The following is a 19567-nucleotide window of genomic DNA, read 5'->3' as shown; positions in this document are numbered from 1 at the left end:
AAAAGTCTGTGACATTTTCCCACCTTCAAGTTTCATTCGGAATGAATGCAAGCGTTGGAGATACCGTGTATTCAGTGGACCGTAACTTCTCTTTCAGACCTTATGCAAAGCCAAATATTCCTATAGCATCCTGAGCAACCCCAACCCGAGTGACTATGTGCTTTTGGAAGAGGTGGTGAAAGACGCTACCAAGAAGTCTTCCACCCCGAAGTCCTCCCAGCGGGTTCTTTTGGATCAGGAGTGTGTGTTTCAAGCCCAAAGCAAGTGGAAAGGTGCAGGAAAATTCATCCTTAAGCTAAAGGAGCAGGTGCAGGTAAAGTTCAAAGTTCTTTTGCTCTCTCCACAAAGCACTTGATACTCATAACCACGTGGTAATCAAATCTGGGAACTTATGAAATCTAGGAGAAAGTTTCTGAGTCAAGGGATATAGTTGGGAGAAAACGGTTTGGCTTCACTTTCACTACATGAAAAGAAATGTACTCCCCACTGTGGGTAAGCAGCCCTGAGAGGGGACTCCCTCAGCACTTCTTCCCAAAGCTCTACCTATTAGAGAAGAAGAGGAAAGGGCTCCATGATAGCGTGTCAGATGACTGGGGATCCCGGCTTTCACCTTATACCCATGGAAGGTTCTTTTTTTCCCACAGGCATCCCGAGAAGACAAGAGAAAAGGCATTTCTTTTGCAAGTGAATTCAAGAAGTTCACCAAGTCAACTAAACAGCCCCGAGGACTCATATCACCTTCTCAGGTCTTGGCCTCAGAAAGTGTCCAAAGCAAGGAGGAGAAACTGGTGGGCAGCTTGCCCTCCAGTGACACCACAGAGTACCGACAATAACCAAGGTTGGCACGTTTTACCCAGATAGACCGAGTCATTGAGCCATTCTGAAATGGGGGCCCACTTACCCTACTGTGTAAGGCACAGCAGGCCCAGAGGACGATGTCCCGAAGGCAGATAGGAATCGTACCTAAAAACAGGAAAAGGGCTCTGAAGAGCCATGTACCTTCAGTATTTATAATTTTAGACCGACTGGTTTTGTAGCTAGCCAAACGAAGGCCCCCAAGAAGACAACCAACTTGCCCAAACTACTACATCAGCTCTATTTTATCAGACCTAGAACTGCCTTAACCGTCACTAACACAAATATTCTCGAAGGACTGCTATGGGTCATTCAGCTTTCATTCCTTTGGATTTTTAGTTTCATGCTATTTTGAGGTTTGATTTAGCCTCAACAACCTCACCTTGGTCTGCCTCAATTAAAAAATAAAAATCTGGCATTCAAAACTGTGTAACAGCCTCTACCTGGAAACTGCAGTAAACTCAGCCTTTGGTTGCCTACCCACTGCTCGGTATCCACAGAGTAAACTTCGTTCCATCTTAAAAGATTATACGGAACCCAAATTAAAAAAAAAAAAAAAATGAGGAAAACAAGCACATATATATTTTTTTTACTTCCTAATGAACCCAAGGGATTATTAAAACCCACTCTTTACCTGCACCATTGTAGTTCTAAAACTGAGACTGCTAGCCTAGCAAGGGCATTGCTGCTCACACTGCAGGGCTTCATCGTCTGCCTTTATCACAACAAGGAATTTCTTATATAAAACTGTAGAAGCTCACATTAAAGAATTCATTGATACCTTTTGGCAGGACCTAATCTGATTTATAAGAGCACAAAAGAAGGCCCAATACACTGAGCCCATGTTTCTACATTTGAGAAACTCCTAAAATAACTGGTGCCCTGTACCACACATACAAAGCTCTTTCAAAACAACAGATGGGACCAAATACAGGAAATCCCCTCCAGAATATCGGCGTATCCAACTATCCTGAGAGGTGCAAGGTTACTTAGGTTCTGTACGTAAAGGCTCATCGGAAGGAACTCGTGGAGCCAGGGCAGCAATCCACATCACACATCGGGTAATAGTGAATTCGCACAGAACGGCGAAGCCGTGCTGTGCCACACTCAGAGAAGGCTCAACACCCGTTTTCTGTTGAGATACATCTAGAATCCTAATTTTTAAAAGTTCCAGACTCACTTTCTTATTTGCCCCAGGTCACTGAGAGTCGGTGCCTTCTCCAAAAGCCAAGTGAGCTTTAGAACTAAGCACCAGTGTTGAGCCTCTCCAGCTTTGAGAGAACGACTCATCTTGGTAGTGGGTCTGTGAGCATACGCCGTTAAGGACAGAAATGAAACTTTAAAGTATTTTCTCGATCAAGAACTTAGTATCAAATGAATCCGAGATGTCAGGTTTACATACCCCTCTATCCTGACCTCCAAAGTGACAGTGGTGTCACCCTCCGCACAAACGGAGCCCTCCTCGTGCCGCAGGATCACGGAAGTCCATAGGAGTACGCCGCCACCAGAAAGCTGACTTACAAAGGAGCTTGCTACAGGAGCAGTATTCGGAGAGGGGGTGATTTAGAAGTAGGTTTTGGACTGTATTTTTCTGTAGCAAGCATTCAGAATCGTTCAGTTGACCTCAGCTTTGCTTAAACCTGGGGAAGTTTTTCTTTAAAAACAGACATGGGTACATCTATGGGTACATGAATCTCGTGTAATAAATTCCTTTACAAACGGTGTCCTCAAAAAGGGGCGCTTGTGAGAAAAGAGACTTCCAGTGCTCACGAGAAGGCAAGTTTAGTGTTTTCACTGCTTATGAAAACATAAGTTTTCATGTTCTAATTCTAAAACTTTCACCCCTGAAGTTTTAAGAGTTACCCCTTAATCATTTAAGAACTCATAAACAATTATTTACCTTACTCTTATCTGAAATGATGCAGAGTTGAAGGAATTCCACCTTTTAGAAAAGTTGAAGTTTATCTGATTGTTATTTAAAAAATCTTTCTAAAGGCTGTGGTGTTCCAGGGCAGAAATAGGCTCACATTCCACCTCCCAGGAACATCGTGTTACAACACTGCAAGTTTATTTTTTAAAGATTTTTTTTATTGTCAGAGAGACAGAAAGCACAAGCAGGGGGAGTGGCAGGCTCCCTGCTGAGCAGGGAGCCCGATGCGGGACTCGATCCCAGGACCCTGGGATCATGACCTGAGCCGAAGGCAGCCGCTTAACCGACTGAGCCACCCAGGCGTCCTGACACTGCAAGTTTCTAGCCACGAGTCTCTCCTCCAAAAGCAGCCACCAGAGTTGTGGGTTTCTCTTGGTTGAACGACATTAAACCATTGCTACACTGCAGGTGCTGCTCCTTCATTTTAAATCTACTCACAAGCCTATGTATTACCACTTTACAGGTGAAGATCTTTTGGTAAGAAGTTAAAGTCAAGAGTGAACATGGTGGAAACAAATAAAATTCCCTTACCTTCATCAGACTTAAACTGGAAATTGATGATTTCTGAACGGAAGCCTTCTTCACACACGACGTGAGGTCCACGCTGTCAAACAAAATGGCACCGGGCTACCTACCACCCAGTTTCCTGACGAATGCAGCAAAGAAGCCCAGGAGATGGCCATTTTATTTTATAAATGTCAGCAGTCGGAACATTGCTAAGCTTGCAATAACAGACTTATAGAACAAGCAAGGGTCAGCAAACTCTGTCCATAAAGGGCCAGACAGTAAGGATCGTAGGCTTTCTGGGCCCTACAGTCTCCACTGCAGCCACTCATCTCGGCTGTTAACAGTGCAAAAGCAGCCACAGACCATACAGAAGTGAGTGAGCGTGGCTGTGTTCCAATAAAAATTTGCAGACGCTGAAATTGCAATTTCATAAAATTTTCACATCACTAATAATCCTCTTCTGGGTTTTTTTTTCCAATCACTCAAAAATGTAAAAACTATTCTCAAGAGCCATACAAAACCTGGGGGCAGGCTGGATTTGGCCCAGGGCCATAGTTTGCTGACCTGACTTAGAAAACTGGGAACAAGAGCCACAGAGGTCTGAAAACAAGCAAGCTAGTTTAGTCATATACTTCATGGCTGACGATCGGAAGCTTTGGGGCATTGCAAATGTAAATATATCCTGTAAGATTCATTAAAAAGTAATTCAATGTAGTTTCTATATTATGCACCATAGTGGACTCTTCTTTAGCATTTCTTTCTATGTAGAGAATGATGTTGGGGTTTTTTTTTTTAAGTTTATTGCTTATGTGTTCACAGATTATTCCACTTTTGGTTTTCACAAACTGAATTTAGAATGATGTATAAATTAATATCTTCTGAGTTGTGACATCTTAACAAGAAATTTAACCATTTAAAGCAAAAGTAGACTGAGTGGGTGTTCAAATTTATTTATTTTGCAAGGTCTGTACTGACACTGTACTTATATATTTATTATACATAGCTTTTGTGATCCCGCTTATGGATTAGAATTCTGTCTCACTATTTGAAGACAAATCTCCTAAAAAAAAAAATGTATGACCTGAATACCTGACATGGGCCAGAATTTCATGCAAAAAAAAGCTTCAATTCTCATTAACTGAAGAGCTATTGATCCAGGTCATAATTGCCATTTAAGGTATATTATCTTTAAAACTTACTGTGTAAAACTATCAAGTAAGTGTAAAGAATTCTTATCCTTGGTATGAAGCAAATTATGACTTTTAAAACGGAATGTGTGTTCCTCTAAAGTAAATCCAAACTTTATCTTTCTACCAACGTTACAATTTTTTCTTCAAATTATAAAGCACACAAAAAATCCTAACTTTTTCTTTGAGAAGTCTTTTTACCAATTATAAAAATAAAACAAGTCCCCAGTTCTCTGCATATTCTGAAGTCAGAAGTGTTAAAAACACACCAGACAGCTTTCACGTTATTGTTCACTGACTCGAAGCCTTAATGCTAGAACAGCCGCCATTTGCTTGTCCACAGAATTCAAGCTATTCCAGTTGGATGTGGTTTGCCCAGTGCTACTGGTTTCTTTTCAAATCATCAGTCTATAAGAAATGCACAATACTGCCCCATTTAAAAAAAAATATTCCAGAAACACTTTATCATGCGTCTATAAATTTGACATCTTTTCCTCTTGTTTGGCTTATCATGTACTGAAAACTGAGGTACTGGCCTAAAACTGGCTAGAGTCAAAATGAAAACAGTGCAGAGTAAGAGGATGAGAAGCAAGACTGGTATCTCTAGGTTTAGCACTTGGCCTTGACTCTAAGCTCCAGCCCCGCCCCACCCCACCCACCCCAGTCTGTAACATCGTTGACTCAGCTGCAGGACGGAATCTGAAACTCCCCGAGACTAAAGTGAGACTAGGTTTTACAAGTAAATGTATTGCCTATGTTGAACCCAACTTAGTTGTTCATTCCATTTTGAGGTGAAAGCACATCCTCCGTTGTATCAGAGTCTTTGGGACCTTCTGAAAGACACTGCTCAAAATGTAAAACGCCCACTCTATTACAACTAACTGGCACAACCTGGTGTTTGCCAAATATATGAAATTTTTATTTGTAGCTTCTCTGAACTATATAGCTATGTTAGTACACCAAATGAAAGAAATTATCCTATTAGAATGAATCGAAAACGGCCACCCAGACTCTACCCATTACCACTTCAAACTTTCCAGACTACTAAAAATCTGGGTAGCAAACTTTTATCATTTGTAAAGTTGATATGGCAAAGAATCTAAATATGCAAACTAGGTTTATGACAAGATTTTGAGGAAAAATATTTCAAGACACTTCACTAAAAACAAAGGAGCATGAGTTCTGTTACTGTTGGGTGATGACAACTTTACAGAATATGTATAGCTGGTGAAAAAGGAATAGGTAAGAATCCAACTGGTCTGTGATGCCGAAGAAATAGACTGACTTCCTCCTGGTCACCTGTTCATCTGGAATTGGTTGTTTTGCAAAATAATGGAAGGTCGCGTGAGGTCATCAAGGAATTGAGGGTAAGTTTGAGGGCAAATCTGTGGGAAGTAACAATACTATTTAGACAGAAAGTGCCCTGTTGAGGGAAATGCCTCTTTTCATGTCATCCTATCCTTAGCAAGTAATAGTTACTTATAAATTCTCCAGATGGGGGTAAATAGGAGTTACAACTCAACAGAAGTGAGTTACAGGTGCCTTGTTCTTAATTAAATTTGCTTTCATACAAAGGCTCCCATCTTAGGGGCTCGGGAAACACTAGAGGCTCACTAATGAAGAGGGCCCCCTCCTGCCACACACGTACTCCTTTCTCAAACTACATCTTCCCCTTCCTCTCTTCTCTTTCCCTATCCAGTAGTTCTGTAGACCTGTCGTCCTCTGCCTGGACACCCACAGGCCTTGCTCAATTCTGACAAGTAACAGAGCTTGCATCCTGCCTGGTAAAACTGAATTAACTGCCACCACACCAAGAGAAAACTAGGATTCTTCTGGCTGGTCTCTGATCTCCAACTTGGCAGAGTGAGAGGCAGCCTACAGCCTACAGCCCTCTAGATGGCTGCCTCCGACCACCTGCAGTTTCTTCTCTCACGTGTGCAGCAAAGTGAAAAGAGGTGAATACCTAGACCCTCCAGAAAGTTATTAGGAAAGGAAGACTGCCTCTTACACTAAGTCCATTCTTGGGTCAGTATTCCCAGGATACAGTGTGCTGTTAACAATGTATACATTCTTGGCCATCTCTAAGTGTCAATTTCCTAAGGAATCTTCGGCTGATGGCATCACATGGTCATTTGACATGGGATGACCTAAATGTTCCTGAAGTACTGAATCTCCACAATTACCAAATTATTCATGTACATCTCTTAGATCCCAAGTAGACTATGCTCAAGAAGGTCTATGAGACCTTTCCCAGGTCTCTGAACTTTGAACTAATTCACTCTGACACTGAATTGGGTAATGTTGCATTTGTTTAAATGTTGTGTGAATGATCGTAGTATGCAAGCCCATGGAAGACTGAAACTGTGTCTTACACCCATTATTACCCCCACTTCACTTTTAAGTGCCTAGCACAATGCTAAGCACACAGTAGGTGCTCGATATTCGTCTAGTTAAAAAAAATATATTAAGGCTGTAGCTTGTTATAGCCTCAGAGTGTGTGTATGTTACTGTTAATGACTAGGATATTTAGTTCTGAAAATGAAACTCATCAATACAGGCCATGTAAGTTTATGCACAAATAGATTTCATTCTCAAATTCATAGAGCATTCAAATGCTAGATGTAGAATTTTATGGTCCCACTGTGACTCTCTGTATGTGTAACTAGAAGGTTAAAAGCATAATACAAGTGTGAAATAGCTGATGAATTTCTACTTTAAATTGATTTTTCACCTAAACTACAGTTTCTGCTGCCAAAGTGAAATAGAAATGTATTTGTATATGTTTGGAAAATAAATGATTTGTGACATGTAATGGTCACTTGTGCTCTGATGGGGAAAGACCCTGTCGTCATCCAAAACACTATTCATAACATTTCTGGACCTTGGTTTATATCTAAAATGTGGATTAAAAGCAAATATTTATATGTTAAATCATACATTCTCCTTAAATAAGCCTAAAAAAACAAAAACACTTTTTAAAATCACATATAAGAATATGGTAAAAGATTAACATGCACTGTTGAGCTGATCTCCCCCATTAAGCAGGAGTAATAAAGGAACTTTCTATTCTCACTTATGTCATGAGGGGAAAAAAAGAGCTTTAAGCTCTAGACCAAAAGAATTGGCTTCTACAGTTTTGAAGACATAAGACATCTATTTAGTTGCGACTCTGTGCACTTTTTTTAAATTCTCACGTAAGAATAGGAAGCAAAAAAAAAAAAGGCAGCTGTTTTATTCGATTATTCACAGTAGAGAGTATTTATAACCTGGTTGTTACAAAAACTTATTTCATAGGCCATTACTAGAATATGGCAATAGCTCAGGTAAAATATTGCTTTTTAATTATATTCATAAGAATAGGACTGTATCTGTACAAAGACGATGACGACGAAGGAAGAAGAAGAGGAGCAGAAGGAGGAGAAGGAAAAGAGGAGAAGCCCTTCAACAGGCACCATTTATCCTTAAAACAGAGGCAAGTCTTCAAATTGGTTTTTCCACCCAAGAGCAGTTCTTCCCTCATCACCCTCCAGAACATGGCAGAAAATGCGAAGAACTGTGAAGAGACTAGAATCACATTCAAACTCTTTTTGCAAGTAGCCATAATGAACACTCTCATTCTTTTTTAAAAAGATCAAATTAAGTTACTTCTTGAAGTGTATCATTCAGCCAGAGCCAATGAACCTGATCTCCAATTTCAAGCTATTTTTTCTTTTCTCAAAAATCTTCCTGAAAACATACTCAAATGTAGAATTTTTCTCATTTCCATCTGTAGTACTGCAAAAAATATATATTTATTTCATTTGAAAGAGTTTTGGTTATAAAGAGTAGCTGAGGGGCACCTGGGTGGCTCAGCTGTTAAGCGTCTGCCTTCGGCTCAGGTCATGATCCCGGGGTCCTGGGGATGGAGCCCCACATCGGGCTCCCTGCTCGGCAGGAAGCCTGCTTCTCTCTCTCCCACTCCCCCTGCTTGTGTTCTGGCTCTCTGTCTCTGTCAAATAAATAAAATCTTTTAGAAAAATAAATAAATAAATGAAGAGTAGCTGAATTTTAAAAAGCAATCTCATGGTCTTGATTTTTCTGCACTCTATGCCCTCATTTTAAGGGGGCAACTGTAATCCAATTAAGTTCACTCCAAAGATTTTTTTAAAACTGTAACTTAAGATGTATATTAAGTTTTTTGTTTTGGGGGTTTTTTTTAGGGGGGGAGCACAGGGGGTTGGGGCAGAGCGGGAGAGAGAATCTTAGGCAGGCTCCACACCCAGCACGTGGGGCTCAATCTCATGACCCTGAAATTATGACCTGAGCCAAAATCCAGAGTTGGACACTCAACCAACTGAGCCACCCAGGCATCCCAAGATATATATTAAGTTTTAAAAAGGCAATGTCATTAAGAAACTTCCAAATATGGGGGTAGGTGGTTTTCAATTCTCCTTTCTTAATGACAATTTCATAATTGGGGCAGAACCCTGTGCCATGCAAAGGGTAATTCTTCCTCCGCTGTTAATTTTCTTAGGAAGCTTCCCTTGTATAAAAAGAGAATGTCCTAAATTAACAGTAGGTCTCTATGTGCATCTAAACAAATATAAGAGAAAGTCCACTGACTCCTTCTTCTACTACCGTAGTGATGTTTTCAAATATTTGGTGAAATCCAGAGGCAAGTGAGTAGCTACTTCACTGCAATGTCTTTTGATTAGTTGATTTAAATCTTCATTCAAAAATGAATCCCCTTGTAAAACTTCACTCTGAAAAAATATTAAAAGTGACTCACATTAAAAGTTCTTCTGTCATAAGCAAAAGCCAAGCTGTGAGCAAAACTGAAAATGGCAACAGTAGACCCCGAACCAACACATGAAACCTGGTATGACGAGCACTGGGTCAGGTCTGGGACACAGCCTACACTGAACAGAACAGTCTCGTGACCATCTCCAGAGTCCCAACCCTACGGATCCAGCCTACCGTCAACTCCTAAACATGAAAAAAAATCTACCTATAATACAATTAAGGAAGTTGGAATCAGTTAATAGAGACATTTAGTTTTTATTTCATCTTTTAAAAAAAAAAATGAAAAAGCATCACATACCTTCCTTTTGGAACTTGAAGATTTAACAGGAGGATTGAATGTCATTGCAGCCATGCTGTAGGTCTCAAAAAGTTCTGCAGCAGATCTATAATCAGAGAAGGAATGTAAGGACATCACCCGATCTGTATAACCTGAAAAAATTAGACTGTACCCAAAGAGAAGGACTCATTACTCTAAACCCCATATAGTAAGATATAACATAATCCTGCTCTTGAAACCAACAAACCAACACACTCGTAAAATAAATCCTAAATTCCCATGTAATGACAATGCTATCCAACTAAATCTACCTCAGAGAGGTCTGGTGTACATTTAGAAACACAGGCCTGGACAAAGACAAGGCTGAGCAGAAGAACTCCAGCTCAGTGTAATCAAATCCCAACTCGGCCAGTTATGTGAACAATATGCAACTAAGTCATGGGGGCCAGACGAGTGAAGCATGGAGTTACCTCCATGAATTTCAAATAGCTCAACCCCTCAGTTATTGGCCTGGATTAAAAGCAAGGAGAGGCCAAGGACAGACTAAATGTCTATACCCATGGCATGTAAATGAATCCTTAGTGACTTGGGGTTGGTTCACACTCCCCGAAGGAGATCAGCAAGGGCCTACAAGGGTTGCAATTAGAGTCTCATCCCAAGCTCCACCCTCCAGGACAAGACCATCATGAGTCTTCTTTCTCAAGCTTTTGGGATAAACCCATTCTTCATCTTCCTCCAGAGAAAGAAACTTCTGGCATAAATGAGGCAGACATTCAAGATCTTTGACGAAAACATGCCAGAAAAAGATCATGAATAAGAAAACTGACAGGTAATTGTTTTCTCCTTTTTCTCCCTTTTAAAAAACGAGGCTGGAGGACAGGTGGGAAGTATGAAGGAAGAAAAAAGTAAATGGCCACTTTATCATTTAATACGGCCAAAAGTTATCTCTCTTCTACCCAGAAGGAAAAGGGTTCATGGAAAACTGGAGTTTCTGCCTCATTTAGAGGGAGGAAGCAGCTGACTTCTGCCATGCAAAAATATAGACCTATTTTGCCAAATCTCCCAGTACTTCAAGAGAAGCTGGAACTTCTAGGTGAATTTGTCCAATATTTAAAATATAGCAAATAATTCAATTTTTGTTTAAACTCTGAAGAGGCCAGAATACCAGTCTGCTGGCCTACCCGTCACTTGTCTATGATCTCCAAATTAGAGAAGCCAGTGGGCTGCAAATGAAAATTCTACAGCAAAATATTAATTGTGAGTGGTGAGTATATTACAAGGGTATCTTTTATGTCATTTCCTTTTCTGTGTAATTGCCTCATTTTGTAGGGAAAAGGGCCATTATTTTTTCAACTTTTCTGTACTTTTGAAATTTTTCTGAGTAAAAAGCTAGAAAAGAAACTTCTCTTGGCAGGATCCTACTCCCCACCTGGAGCGTACGGTGGAGGCTGGGAGTACCAGCCAGCCAGGCCGCACTGCACCAAGAGGACTGGGAGCCCCACGGAGAGGAAGTGCGGCCCCTCTGAGTAGCAGTGTTCCAAAGCACTTTCTTCTCTCACTTCTCCCCTGCTGGCCCTAGCACAACTGACCGTTCAGCAGCAGGGACCAATCTCACTGTGCTTGGACTTGTGGATCTTCCCAAAGAGCAAATATGGCATTATCTTATTAACTGCTGAAGCTGAGTGTCGGGGGTATGTGTTTTCACTATTCTTTCTACTTACCTGGATGTGTGAAACTTTTTATAACCCAAAAAAAAAACGTTAAGCGATTACCAAAACACTAACAAAATCACTGTCGGCATGTTTTCTCCTTAGAACAATTCAGGAATATGAAGTGAGACCAAATCCAGATCAACTGGCACTTTCTGTTTTAAAACCTATTACTTTATAAATAGAGCAGACTTCTCAGAGCGAACAGAGACCAACTGCAGTTTGTGGTCTGATTACCTCCGGCTCAACTCCGGTTTGAGTGCTTCTGAGCCTTCAGAGGGGGCTCCGGCGATCAGGTGAGCTGCAAATCTCTGCACGACGGGATGGTAATGTCTCTGAAGGACAAGCAGGACAGCCACATTTTGCACAGGTCAGTACTTTATAAAACACTGGCTACAGCAAAGATTTTCTGTAATGAACACTATTTTTTAAAATCATATATGTATATGTAATTCACATAACCACATACCAACAGAAAAAATATTCTCTGCTCACATGATAACAACATGAATCTGATGACCAGGTTACCAGTGACATAGCTTAGTCTTGCTTTTACAGCATGAAAAGAAAAATGAAGAAGGAATTTCTCTTTTAGAGTGAAAAAAAGTTAGTTTACAACAGGTTTCCTGAAACATATTTGCTACAAGTCTCCCTCTTATGTGTCCACACCGTAGAATCACAGCAGTGCCGCCCTCTTAAAACTGAGGGGCTACCAGAGTCTCCTTGGGCAGGACCCAATACAAATCTTCCATTCTGAATAGTCCTGAGGAAATAGTTCAATTTTCTAAACCTCACCCCACAAAAATGTTATTTTCTGCCTCCTTAGAAAATGTACCTCAACATCTTAAAGAACGGTAAGAGCAAAGTGAAATGTAGACTATTAAAACAGGAATTCTCCAAAAAGCCATCCCAGAACAAAATTATATTGAGGATTCTAGCAACAGTAACGACTTGGGGAAAAACTGAAAAACACTGCTCACAAAGAAAGGGCCATCCTCACTGGGTGTTATACGCTAACAATGAATCATGGAACACTACATCAAAAACTAATGATGTACTGTATGGTGACTAACATAACATAATAAGAAAAAAAAAAAAAGAAAGGGCCATCCTTACCCGTAGTGCATGCAATTCCCAAAGTGCAGTGTTCTGAGCATTACAGTACTCGGGTTCATCCAGTTCAGGAAGGAAAACCCCACTTCCCTGAGACTCATTGTCAAGCAACAGATCTGTTTTTGGGAAAGTCTGCAAAAATGTCACATAAAAATAAGAATTAATTAAGTTAATACTGGTAAAGAACGTTCCTGGGTTCTATACTTTTCTTTTAATTTAATTTGATTTTTATGCTTAAATAAAAGCTATAAGCGGGGAACCCGGCTGGCTCAGTGGGTAGAGTGACTCTTGATCTTGGGGTCATGAGTTCGAGCCCCATACTGGGTATGCGTAGAGCCTACTTAAAAAATAAAACATTTTTTAAAAAGAGCTATAAACACATGTACTTTATAGCTATATTTGTACTACACAAAAATGTGTCCATCACCATTAGTGTTAAAAAAAAATGTCGGAGAATAATGTATACCATAAAAAAAGCTGTATTGTCTGTGTATGTGTGTTGTACATGTTTATATATGAATGAAAAAGTCTGCTGGAAGGAAACCCAACAAATGGTAAAAATGGTTACCTCTGGAGAGTGTCAACAGGGGTGGGAATGCTTTGGTTTTGTAATTTTATATACTTCTTTTCTCACTGGATTTTACCATTTTGCCTTATCACAGTAATAACATAAATAGGGGGAAAAGATGCAAACAAGATAGCACTGTTGTACTACCAGAACTTGGCTTTCTATCATTACTTACCTGCATTAATATTCTGTTAGTTGCTAAAATGCCAATGCTTGAATTTGGAAGAACGTGAAGAGCAAGGGTACAAAGACGCTTGATGAAAGCAAGGGCTCTCTGCTGAGAAACCTGCTTTCTGCGCTTAGTTAGCATGACGTCAAGGCACTGGAGTAGAATCTCGACACCTTCATTGGTAGCACCTAAAACAGCAGATATACCCTTCAGGGCTGTTCTCATTCCTTTTTTTTTTTTTTCATTCAATTAACCAACCTACATTACATCATTATTTTTCAGATGTAGTGTTCAATAATTCATCAGTTGTATACAACACCCAGTGCTCATCACATCACATGCCCTCCTTAACGCCCACCACCCAGTTACCCCATCCCCCCACCCCTCCAGCAACCCTCAGTTGGTTTCCTATACTTCAGAGTTTCTCATGGTTTGTCTCCCTGATTTCTTTCCATTCCATCTTCCCTCTCTTCCCCTACGGTCCTCTGCCCTGTTTCTTATATTCCACATATGAGTGAAACCATATGATAATTGTCTTTCTCTGACTGACTTGTTTTGCTTAGCATAATACTCTCTAGCTCCATCCATTGTCATTGCAACTGGCAAGATTTCATTCTTTTTATGACTGAGTAATATTCCACTGTGTGTGTGGGTGTGTGTGTGGGTGTGTGTGTATCACATCTTCTTTATCCATTCATCTGTTGATGGACATCTCAGCTCTTTCCAGACTGGCTATTGTGGACATTGCTGCTATGAACACTCGGGTGCAGGTGCCCCTTCGATCACTACATTTGTGTCTTTGGGGTAAATACCTAGTATCATTACTTTTTCATTATACAACTTCACTGCATTCCAGAAAAACCCAAGACAAACTGTCATACCTGTCCCAAATCATTTCCCTAACCAATGAAGTAGTGCTATACTGCTCAGGAGATGCAGACGGTTCTACCATAGCTCCAGTCAATTCCAGAAATTCTCTTTCTCCAACTCTTACATAAGGTTAAATACAGATGTGTGGCCCTCAGAGGCCAACATTCTAATACGCCAATTCTGATTTCTCACTTTTCATTGACTATACACAAGATATTCTTAAAAGATAAGTATGTATTAAAGACACATTATCTAAATGTACATACCTGCATGTAACTTGAACAGTGTTTTATACAGATGTGTATAGAATTTCATGGGGTCAATATTCAGAACATCACCTTTGAAATTACAACAAACAATTAGGTATGTTACAGCCTCCAAAGGTAAAGCAAACAAAACTTGATTAAGAAAATATTTTACCTTGCCCAGAAAGAATATGAAAAGCGGTCTGGACGCAGTGAAGGCTTTCTCGATAGCTCAGGTCCTTGAAAAAAAAAAAAAGGGGAGAAAAGAACATTAAGGATAATAATCACCATTCGTATCTTAAAAAATAATTCATGAAATAGAGTTACTTACACCAGATTCGATGAGAGTATGCAGTACTACTAATAAATCATCAAAAAACTCCACATTTATAAGGTGAGCAAACCTAGAATCAAACAGAGCTTAGTCAATAGGTGACCTAAAAACAGAAATAAAACAGCTAGAAATTAAACTTGACTTTAAAGCCATATTTTTAATATTCCCTATTTCGATGTTAGTTATGATGCAGATGGTGGTAATTATTGATACTTCTCATTAATTCAGAATGACCTTTCTAACAATTCACCCACAGCTGGACACTACACTCAGCAGGAATATACGAGGCACGAAACAAAGTGAAAGTATTTCAGAAATACTTCTGCCCTACAAAACAAGTTGTTAAAAACAACTCTCCAAGGAAAGTTTACCAGCTACCCCATGCTGCTCTAACTCGAAAGAGGGCCAAAAACATCAGCTTCTGGAAAAATGGGAAGCGGGAAAAGGGAAAGGAGGAAAGAGACTGTTATTTATAGGCATATGGACTCTACTAAAGCTTTAAAAATAAAATGGAAAGAATATTGGACCTAGTATCTAGTTCAGGCTCTGAAATTAACTGCCTATATGATCCTAGGTAAGTCACTTGTCAGTCCTGGGTCTCTGTTTCTAGAAATAACAGAGATCACTCAGTAGAGTTACAGAAGAATCATCTGACCTACTAAATGTGAGAGCACGCTGTACAGTATAAAATCCTAGGCACTGACGTACTTAAAGTCAAGATCTTTCTTCAGTATTAGTGCAAGAGCCTTTGACACAAAAAATAAAAGGCTCAGAATAAGAAAGAATCTTAAAAGTGATACATTCCCCGTGTACTAGTACAACTTTTTTGTGAAGCAACTGGGCAGTATTTATCAACATTTAAAACGAGCAGACCCTCTGACCAGGCAATATATGCACACAAGTGCATGAAGGTATTTCCAGTGCAGCATAGCGGGCTGGCCAAATAAAAGTATCACCAATCCATAAAATGGAATATTCCAAATGTAAAAAAAAAAAAAAAAGGTGGATATAATCACACCAACATGGGGAGACACCCAAAGTAACCATTTTATCAAAACAGAACAGTCTACGTAGCAGGATTCCATCTGTGTGACAGAAGACAGGCAGACAGACTTATGTATATATATAGGAAAAATTGTAATTTTTAAATTTTATATGCTTCTGAATAATTTGATTTTTTAAAGTAAGTAGATATGACTAAAAGCTTTTTTAAATAAAGGAACTGGTCACTGAAAAACAAACAGTAGGTCCTACCCAATGTAGGAGTAATCCCTTCTCTGACCAACCTCCCTTTCAATCTTTTCAATAACAAGGTCCAATTACTTTATAATCCCATTGCCAAACAGCTCCAGTCATTACAAAGAAATTTCCTATACTAAACAGAACTTGCCTTTTCTCTTTCTTCCAACCGTAAGTCCTGTTTCTAAAGCTGTGCTGTCCAATGATGACAGCCACTAGCACACGCGGCTACTAGGCATCTAAAATGGGACTGGTCCAAACTGAGATATGCTGTCTGTATAAAATATTCATTTGTTTTTATGAAAATAAGAAGACCAAGTATCTCAATAACTAATACTGATTGTACGGCAAAATATTTTAAACTGAGTTCGATAAAATGTTAAAATTAATTGCACCAGTTTTTTACTTTTTTAATGTGGCTAACGGAAAACTTTAAATCACATAAGTAGTTCACATTATAGTTCTATTGCACTGTTCTACAGGATACTACCTCACATACCTGGAAAACTACCACAACCACCATTATTCTAGCTCGCATCCCCCAATAGGTTCCCTAGAATATACAGAGAGATTTCTCTTTCCGGGAAAGACTGCACAGGACTCGAGAAAAGGATGTGCAAGCAGGGTTAGAAGAGACTGAAGAGTCGCATGCACGGACCACTCAGAAGTCTGACGGTGGATAACTGACCACAGCGCAAAAAGAACCAAGAACTGAAGAGATGAACTTTCGGGACCCCCAGAACTTAGTCAGCAGAAGAAAGGAGTTACTGAAGGAGATTTAAAAAATAAAAGGCTTGAGATGAGAAAACTAAAAAGACAGCATTATGAACAGTTTCAAGGAAAGGCCGGTGACAGACAAAAAAGAAAAAGGACACTGGGTCATCATTAGTGAACCCTGGTTAAGAGTCATGGGTTTTTTGGTCTTATTTATTTAGAAAGAACTGAAAAGGCTTCAATCTACACAGCTCTTACTTGGCAAGGCCTTCTAGAACTGATGGCAGGAGAGGTGACCTCTGGGCCTTCTTCAATATTCTGAAGTAGGTCACAAACACAATATTCAAAGTCTCCGTGTGCTGGCAGAAGAAACAGACAAAATGACTTGAGTATAACCCCGTACCCTTTCTCCTGAGTTACCACAGCGATGACAGTCAAAGCTCAACCTTCTGTCCCTTCCCGACCCTTTCCACAATCCAATCTTAGGAGCTTCAACAAAACAGAATGAAGATACGCACCTTGTGATTTCACGAGACCAGCAGATTAACCAAGACTATACAACCCCAAGTTGAAACAATAATCTCTAGTTAAAACCATTTAACAAAACATTCTAAAAGCGTGAGAGAACGTGAAACTGCCTACCAGTTTAAGTTTTCTCTCTGTGCTCTCTGAAGCTTCTGCCTCCAGTAGCTCTCGCTCTAGTTTCTCTTCTGCTTTCTTCCACTGGAAAGAGACAGGAAAGAAAAAGTAAGAGTATATAGTGCTGAGTGAAAAAGCAAGCTTCAGAGGCATAATATGTCAATATTCTGAAACACATACCCTAACCTGTCTATGAATACAAACACAAGCACAAGTACACAGACCTGAAGAAGCAGCAAACACACACCAAACCGAGGACAGCGGCTGCCTCCTGGGAGGAAGGCAGAACAAGACTGGGGAGAGGAACAAAGGGGACTCTCACTCTATCACTGATGGTTTCTTCTCAAGAATGAAACTGAAGTCTATTAATATTTGCTCATTGTGAATGGTAGATACATGGAATATTCTGTATTATTCTCTGTAGTTTTCTATAAGTTTTTTCAAAAGAGAAAAAAGTGAAGAACACACTGAGCCCAGAAATAATTCTTACTGTTAAATCATCTATAACATGGAAATTAGTCATCAACGGTACTTCCTAAACACATTTACATACAATGCATAAAATCAGACACTATAGAGAAATCCAACAAAATATAAGTTTCTCCACTTTCTTACGCAGTATGAGCAGCAAATAATGGTTGCTAAGCTGCCTAAGACGCAGGGGACCGACTGAGGGAGAGTTTCCTTCCTTCGTGCGCCATTTAAGCAGCTGCCATGTTCTTAGTGGGTCTGTTTCCCCACCACAGATACGTACATGCTGTTTCTAACAGGGATATCCAGTTTATATTAGGATAGTATGGTATAAAAAATTAAAATATTTACCTTCATTTGTTTCCAATTATTAAGTCTATGGTGGTACTTCTGTCCCATTTTCAAAATTTATTAGGGCCATTCAAAGATGGATATCCCTGAAAACTATTTTTTGTTTTTATAAGCAATTTGATAACCCTATGTAGAGATGTTTTGAGAAGTAATAATAATAACGATGCTGGTAGTAGTAATTCATGTTTATAAAGCACACCCAGTGTCACGCACTTGCTAAATGCTTTACCCGCATCATCTGATTAAGGTGCACTGTGACCCACGAGGTGGGTGCTATTGCTAGCTCCATTTCTCAAAATTAAAAAAAAAAAAAAAGGTTACCAAAGTTTCATACTAAATAAACAAGGGGCTGGAATTTCAACCTAGGTTTCAAATGCAAGCCAATAAAGAACGGTGCTTCAATTAACAAAAACCCACTTTGTTGCCAAATTTACATGAATATTGCCTTCCTGGTCAAGGAAGGGATCTGTGTATCACAATGAATCTGAAGAGCAAAAAAATTAAAACCCAGCATGACAAGGAAATTTTTTCATCAACTGCTCTTTTTGCCAATGAATTGTCAGTTTAATTAATAAAGCACTTCTTTGCAATAACTGGAAAAAATAAAATTTTCTAAATATTAGGTTTTGACACATTTATATTTATGATTTAACTATGATTTCTGCCTGTGCCTACACTATGGTTTTAATCTCAAATCAAACAAAAAAGGAAATCAACCAAACCTTTCTCTGCATTCTTGATAGAGTTTTTCTCTTTTCCTTGAAAGTCATGAACTTTTTTGGTTTATTAATGTCCTCTGTATCTTTTTTCACTTCCACTTCTTTGATTCTTAAGCACAAGAATGTCTTTAACATCTAAGATGAAGAAAACACAATATACACCTTAATATTTATATATATAATATTTATATATTATAATTATATATATAATATATATTATAATTATATATTATAATTATATATATAATATTTATATATATAATATTTATATATATGTATATAATCAAAACGTTTATACAGAGAGGTTGGCATTTAACAATGTTTTTCCTTCCTTTGTGCCAAAAAAAAACCAAACAAAAAACACCTTTGACACATCTTTTATCACACTGCACACAAAGTTCTATTATCTTATTGCTAAACATATTCAGTAATCTGCGTCTAATAGGACACTAGTATTTGGCTAAATAAACATAACATTATTTTGCAGTACAATGAGTAGAAGGCAGAGAGAACACATTACCTGGCATCGGTAGACAGGCCAGAAAAAGGTTTGGACCAGTATGGGAGGAGAGGATGTAAATTAGATATTTCTAAACCAGCTTTAATTTACCAAACCAGCCCCCATTTTGCAGTCAGTAGTTCTAATCTTCATTTTTTCCCCCAATTAAAAACAAAACACAGGGGCGCCTGGGTGGCTCAGTCGTTAAGCGTCTGCCTTCGGCTCAGGTCATGATCCCGGGGTCCTGGGATCGAGCCCCGCGTCGGGCTCCCTGCTCGGCGGGAGGCCTGCTTCTCCCCCTCCCACTCCCCCTACTTGTGTTCCTGCTCTCGCTATCTCTCTCTCTGTCAAATAAGTAAATAAAATCTTTAAAAAAAATAAAAAAATAA

At 39.3% G+C, this 19567-nt stretch overlaps 2 protein-coding genes across 2 annotated transcripts in view; one reads left to right on the top strand and one right to left on the bottom strand.

The window, feature by feature from the left end:
- The window catches only part of LOC123323184 (1-phosphatidylinositol 4,5-bisphosphate phosphodiesterase epsilon-1-like), a 49588-nt gene extending 45503 nt beyond the window's left edge, over positions 1–4085 (top strand). Inside the window, exons 10-12 of the mRNA XM_044920753.1 lie at positions 98–313; positions 645–838; positions 3249–4085. Of these exons, the coding sequence (XP_044776688.1) occupies positions 98–313; positions 645–833 (405 nt within the window). The 3' untranslated portion in view covers positions 834–838; positions 3249–4085. The remainder of the gene's footprint in view (positions 1–97; positions 314–644; positions 839–3248) is intronic.
- Positions 4086–5658: 1573 nt separating this feature from the next.
- Positions 5659–19567, bottom strand: part of LOC110589222 (nucleolar complex protein 3 homolog) — a 28822-nt gene continuing 14913 nt past the window's right edge. The window contains exons 2-13 of the mRNA XM_044920752.1: positions 18683–18814; positions 17142–17222; positions 16758–16858; positions 14544–14616; positions 14388–14451; positions 14234–14305; positions 13104–13285; positions 12364–12492; positions 11485–11582; positions 9560–9644; positions 9082–9221; positions 5659–5864 (exon numbers count right to left, since the gene is read on the bottom strand). Coding sequence (XP_044776687.1) covers positions 9093–9221; positions 9560–9644; positions 11485–11582; positions 12364–12492; positions 13104–13285; positions 14234–14305; positions 14388–14451; positions 14544–14616; positions 16758–16858; positions 17142–17222; positions 18683–18814 — 1146 coding nt within the window. The 3' untranslated portion in view covers positions 5659–5864; positions 9082–9092. The remainder of the gene's footprint in view (positions 5865–9081; positions 9222–9559; positions 9645–11484; positions 11583–12363; positions 12493–13103; positions 13286–14233; positions 14306–14387; positions 14452–14543; positions 14617–16757; positions 16859–17141; positions 17223–18682; positions 18815–19567) is intronic.

The sequence above is a fragment of the Neomonachus schauinslandi genome, chromosome 13 (assembly GCF_002201575.2).
Source record: "Neomonachus schauinslandi chromosome 13, ASM220157v2, whole genome shotgun sequence".
NCBI classification, from domain to species: domain Eukaryota; kingdom Metazoa; phylum Chordata; class Mammalia; order Carnivora; family Phocidae; genus Neomonachus; species Neomonachus schauinslandi.
The sequence above is the reverse complement of the archived record's forward strand: the minus strand, read 5'-3'. Positions and strand labels throughout refer to the sequence as shown.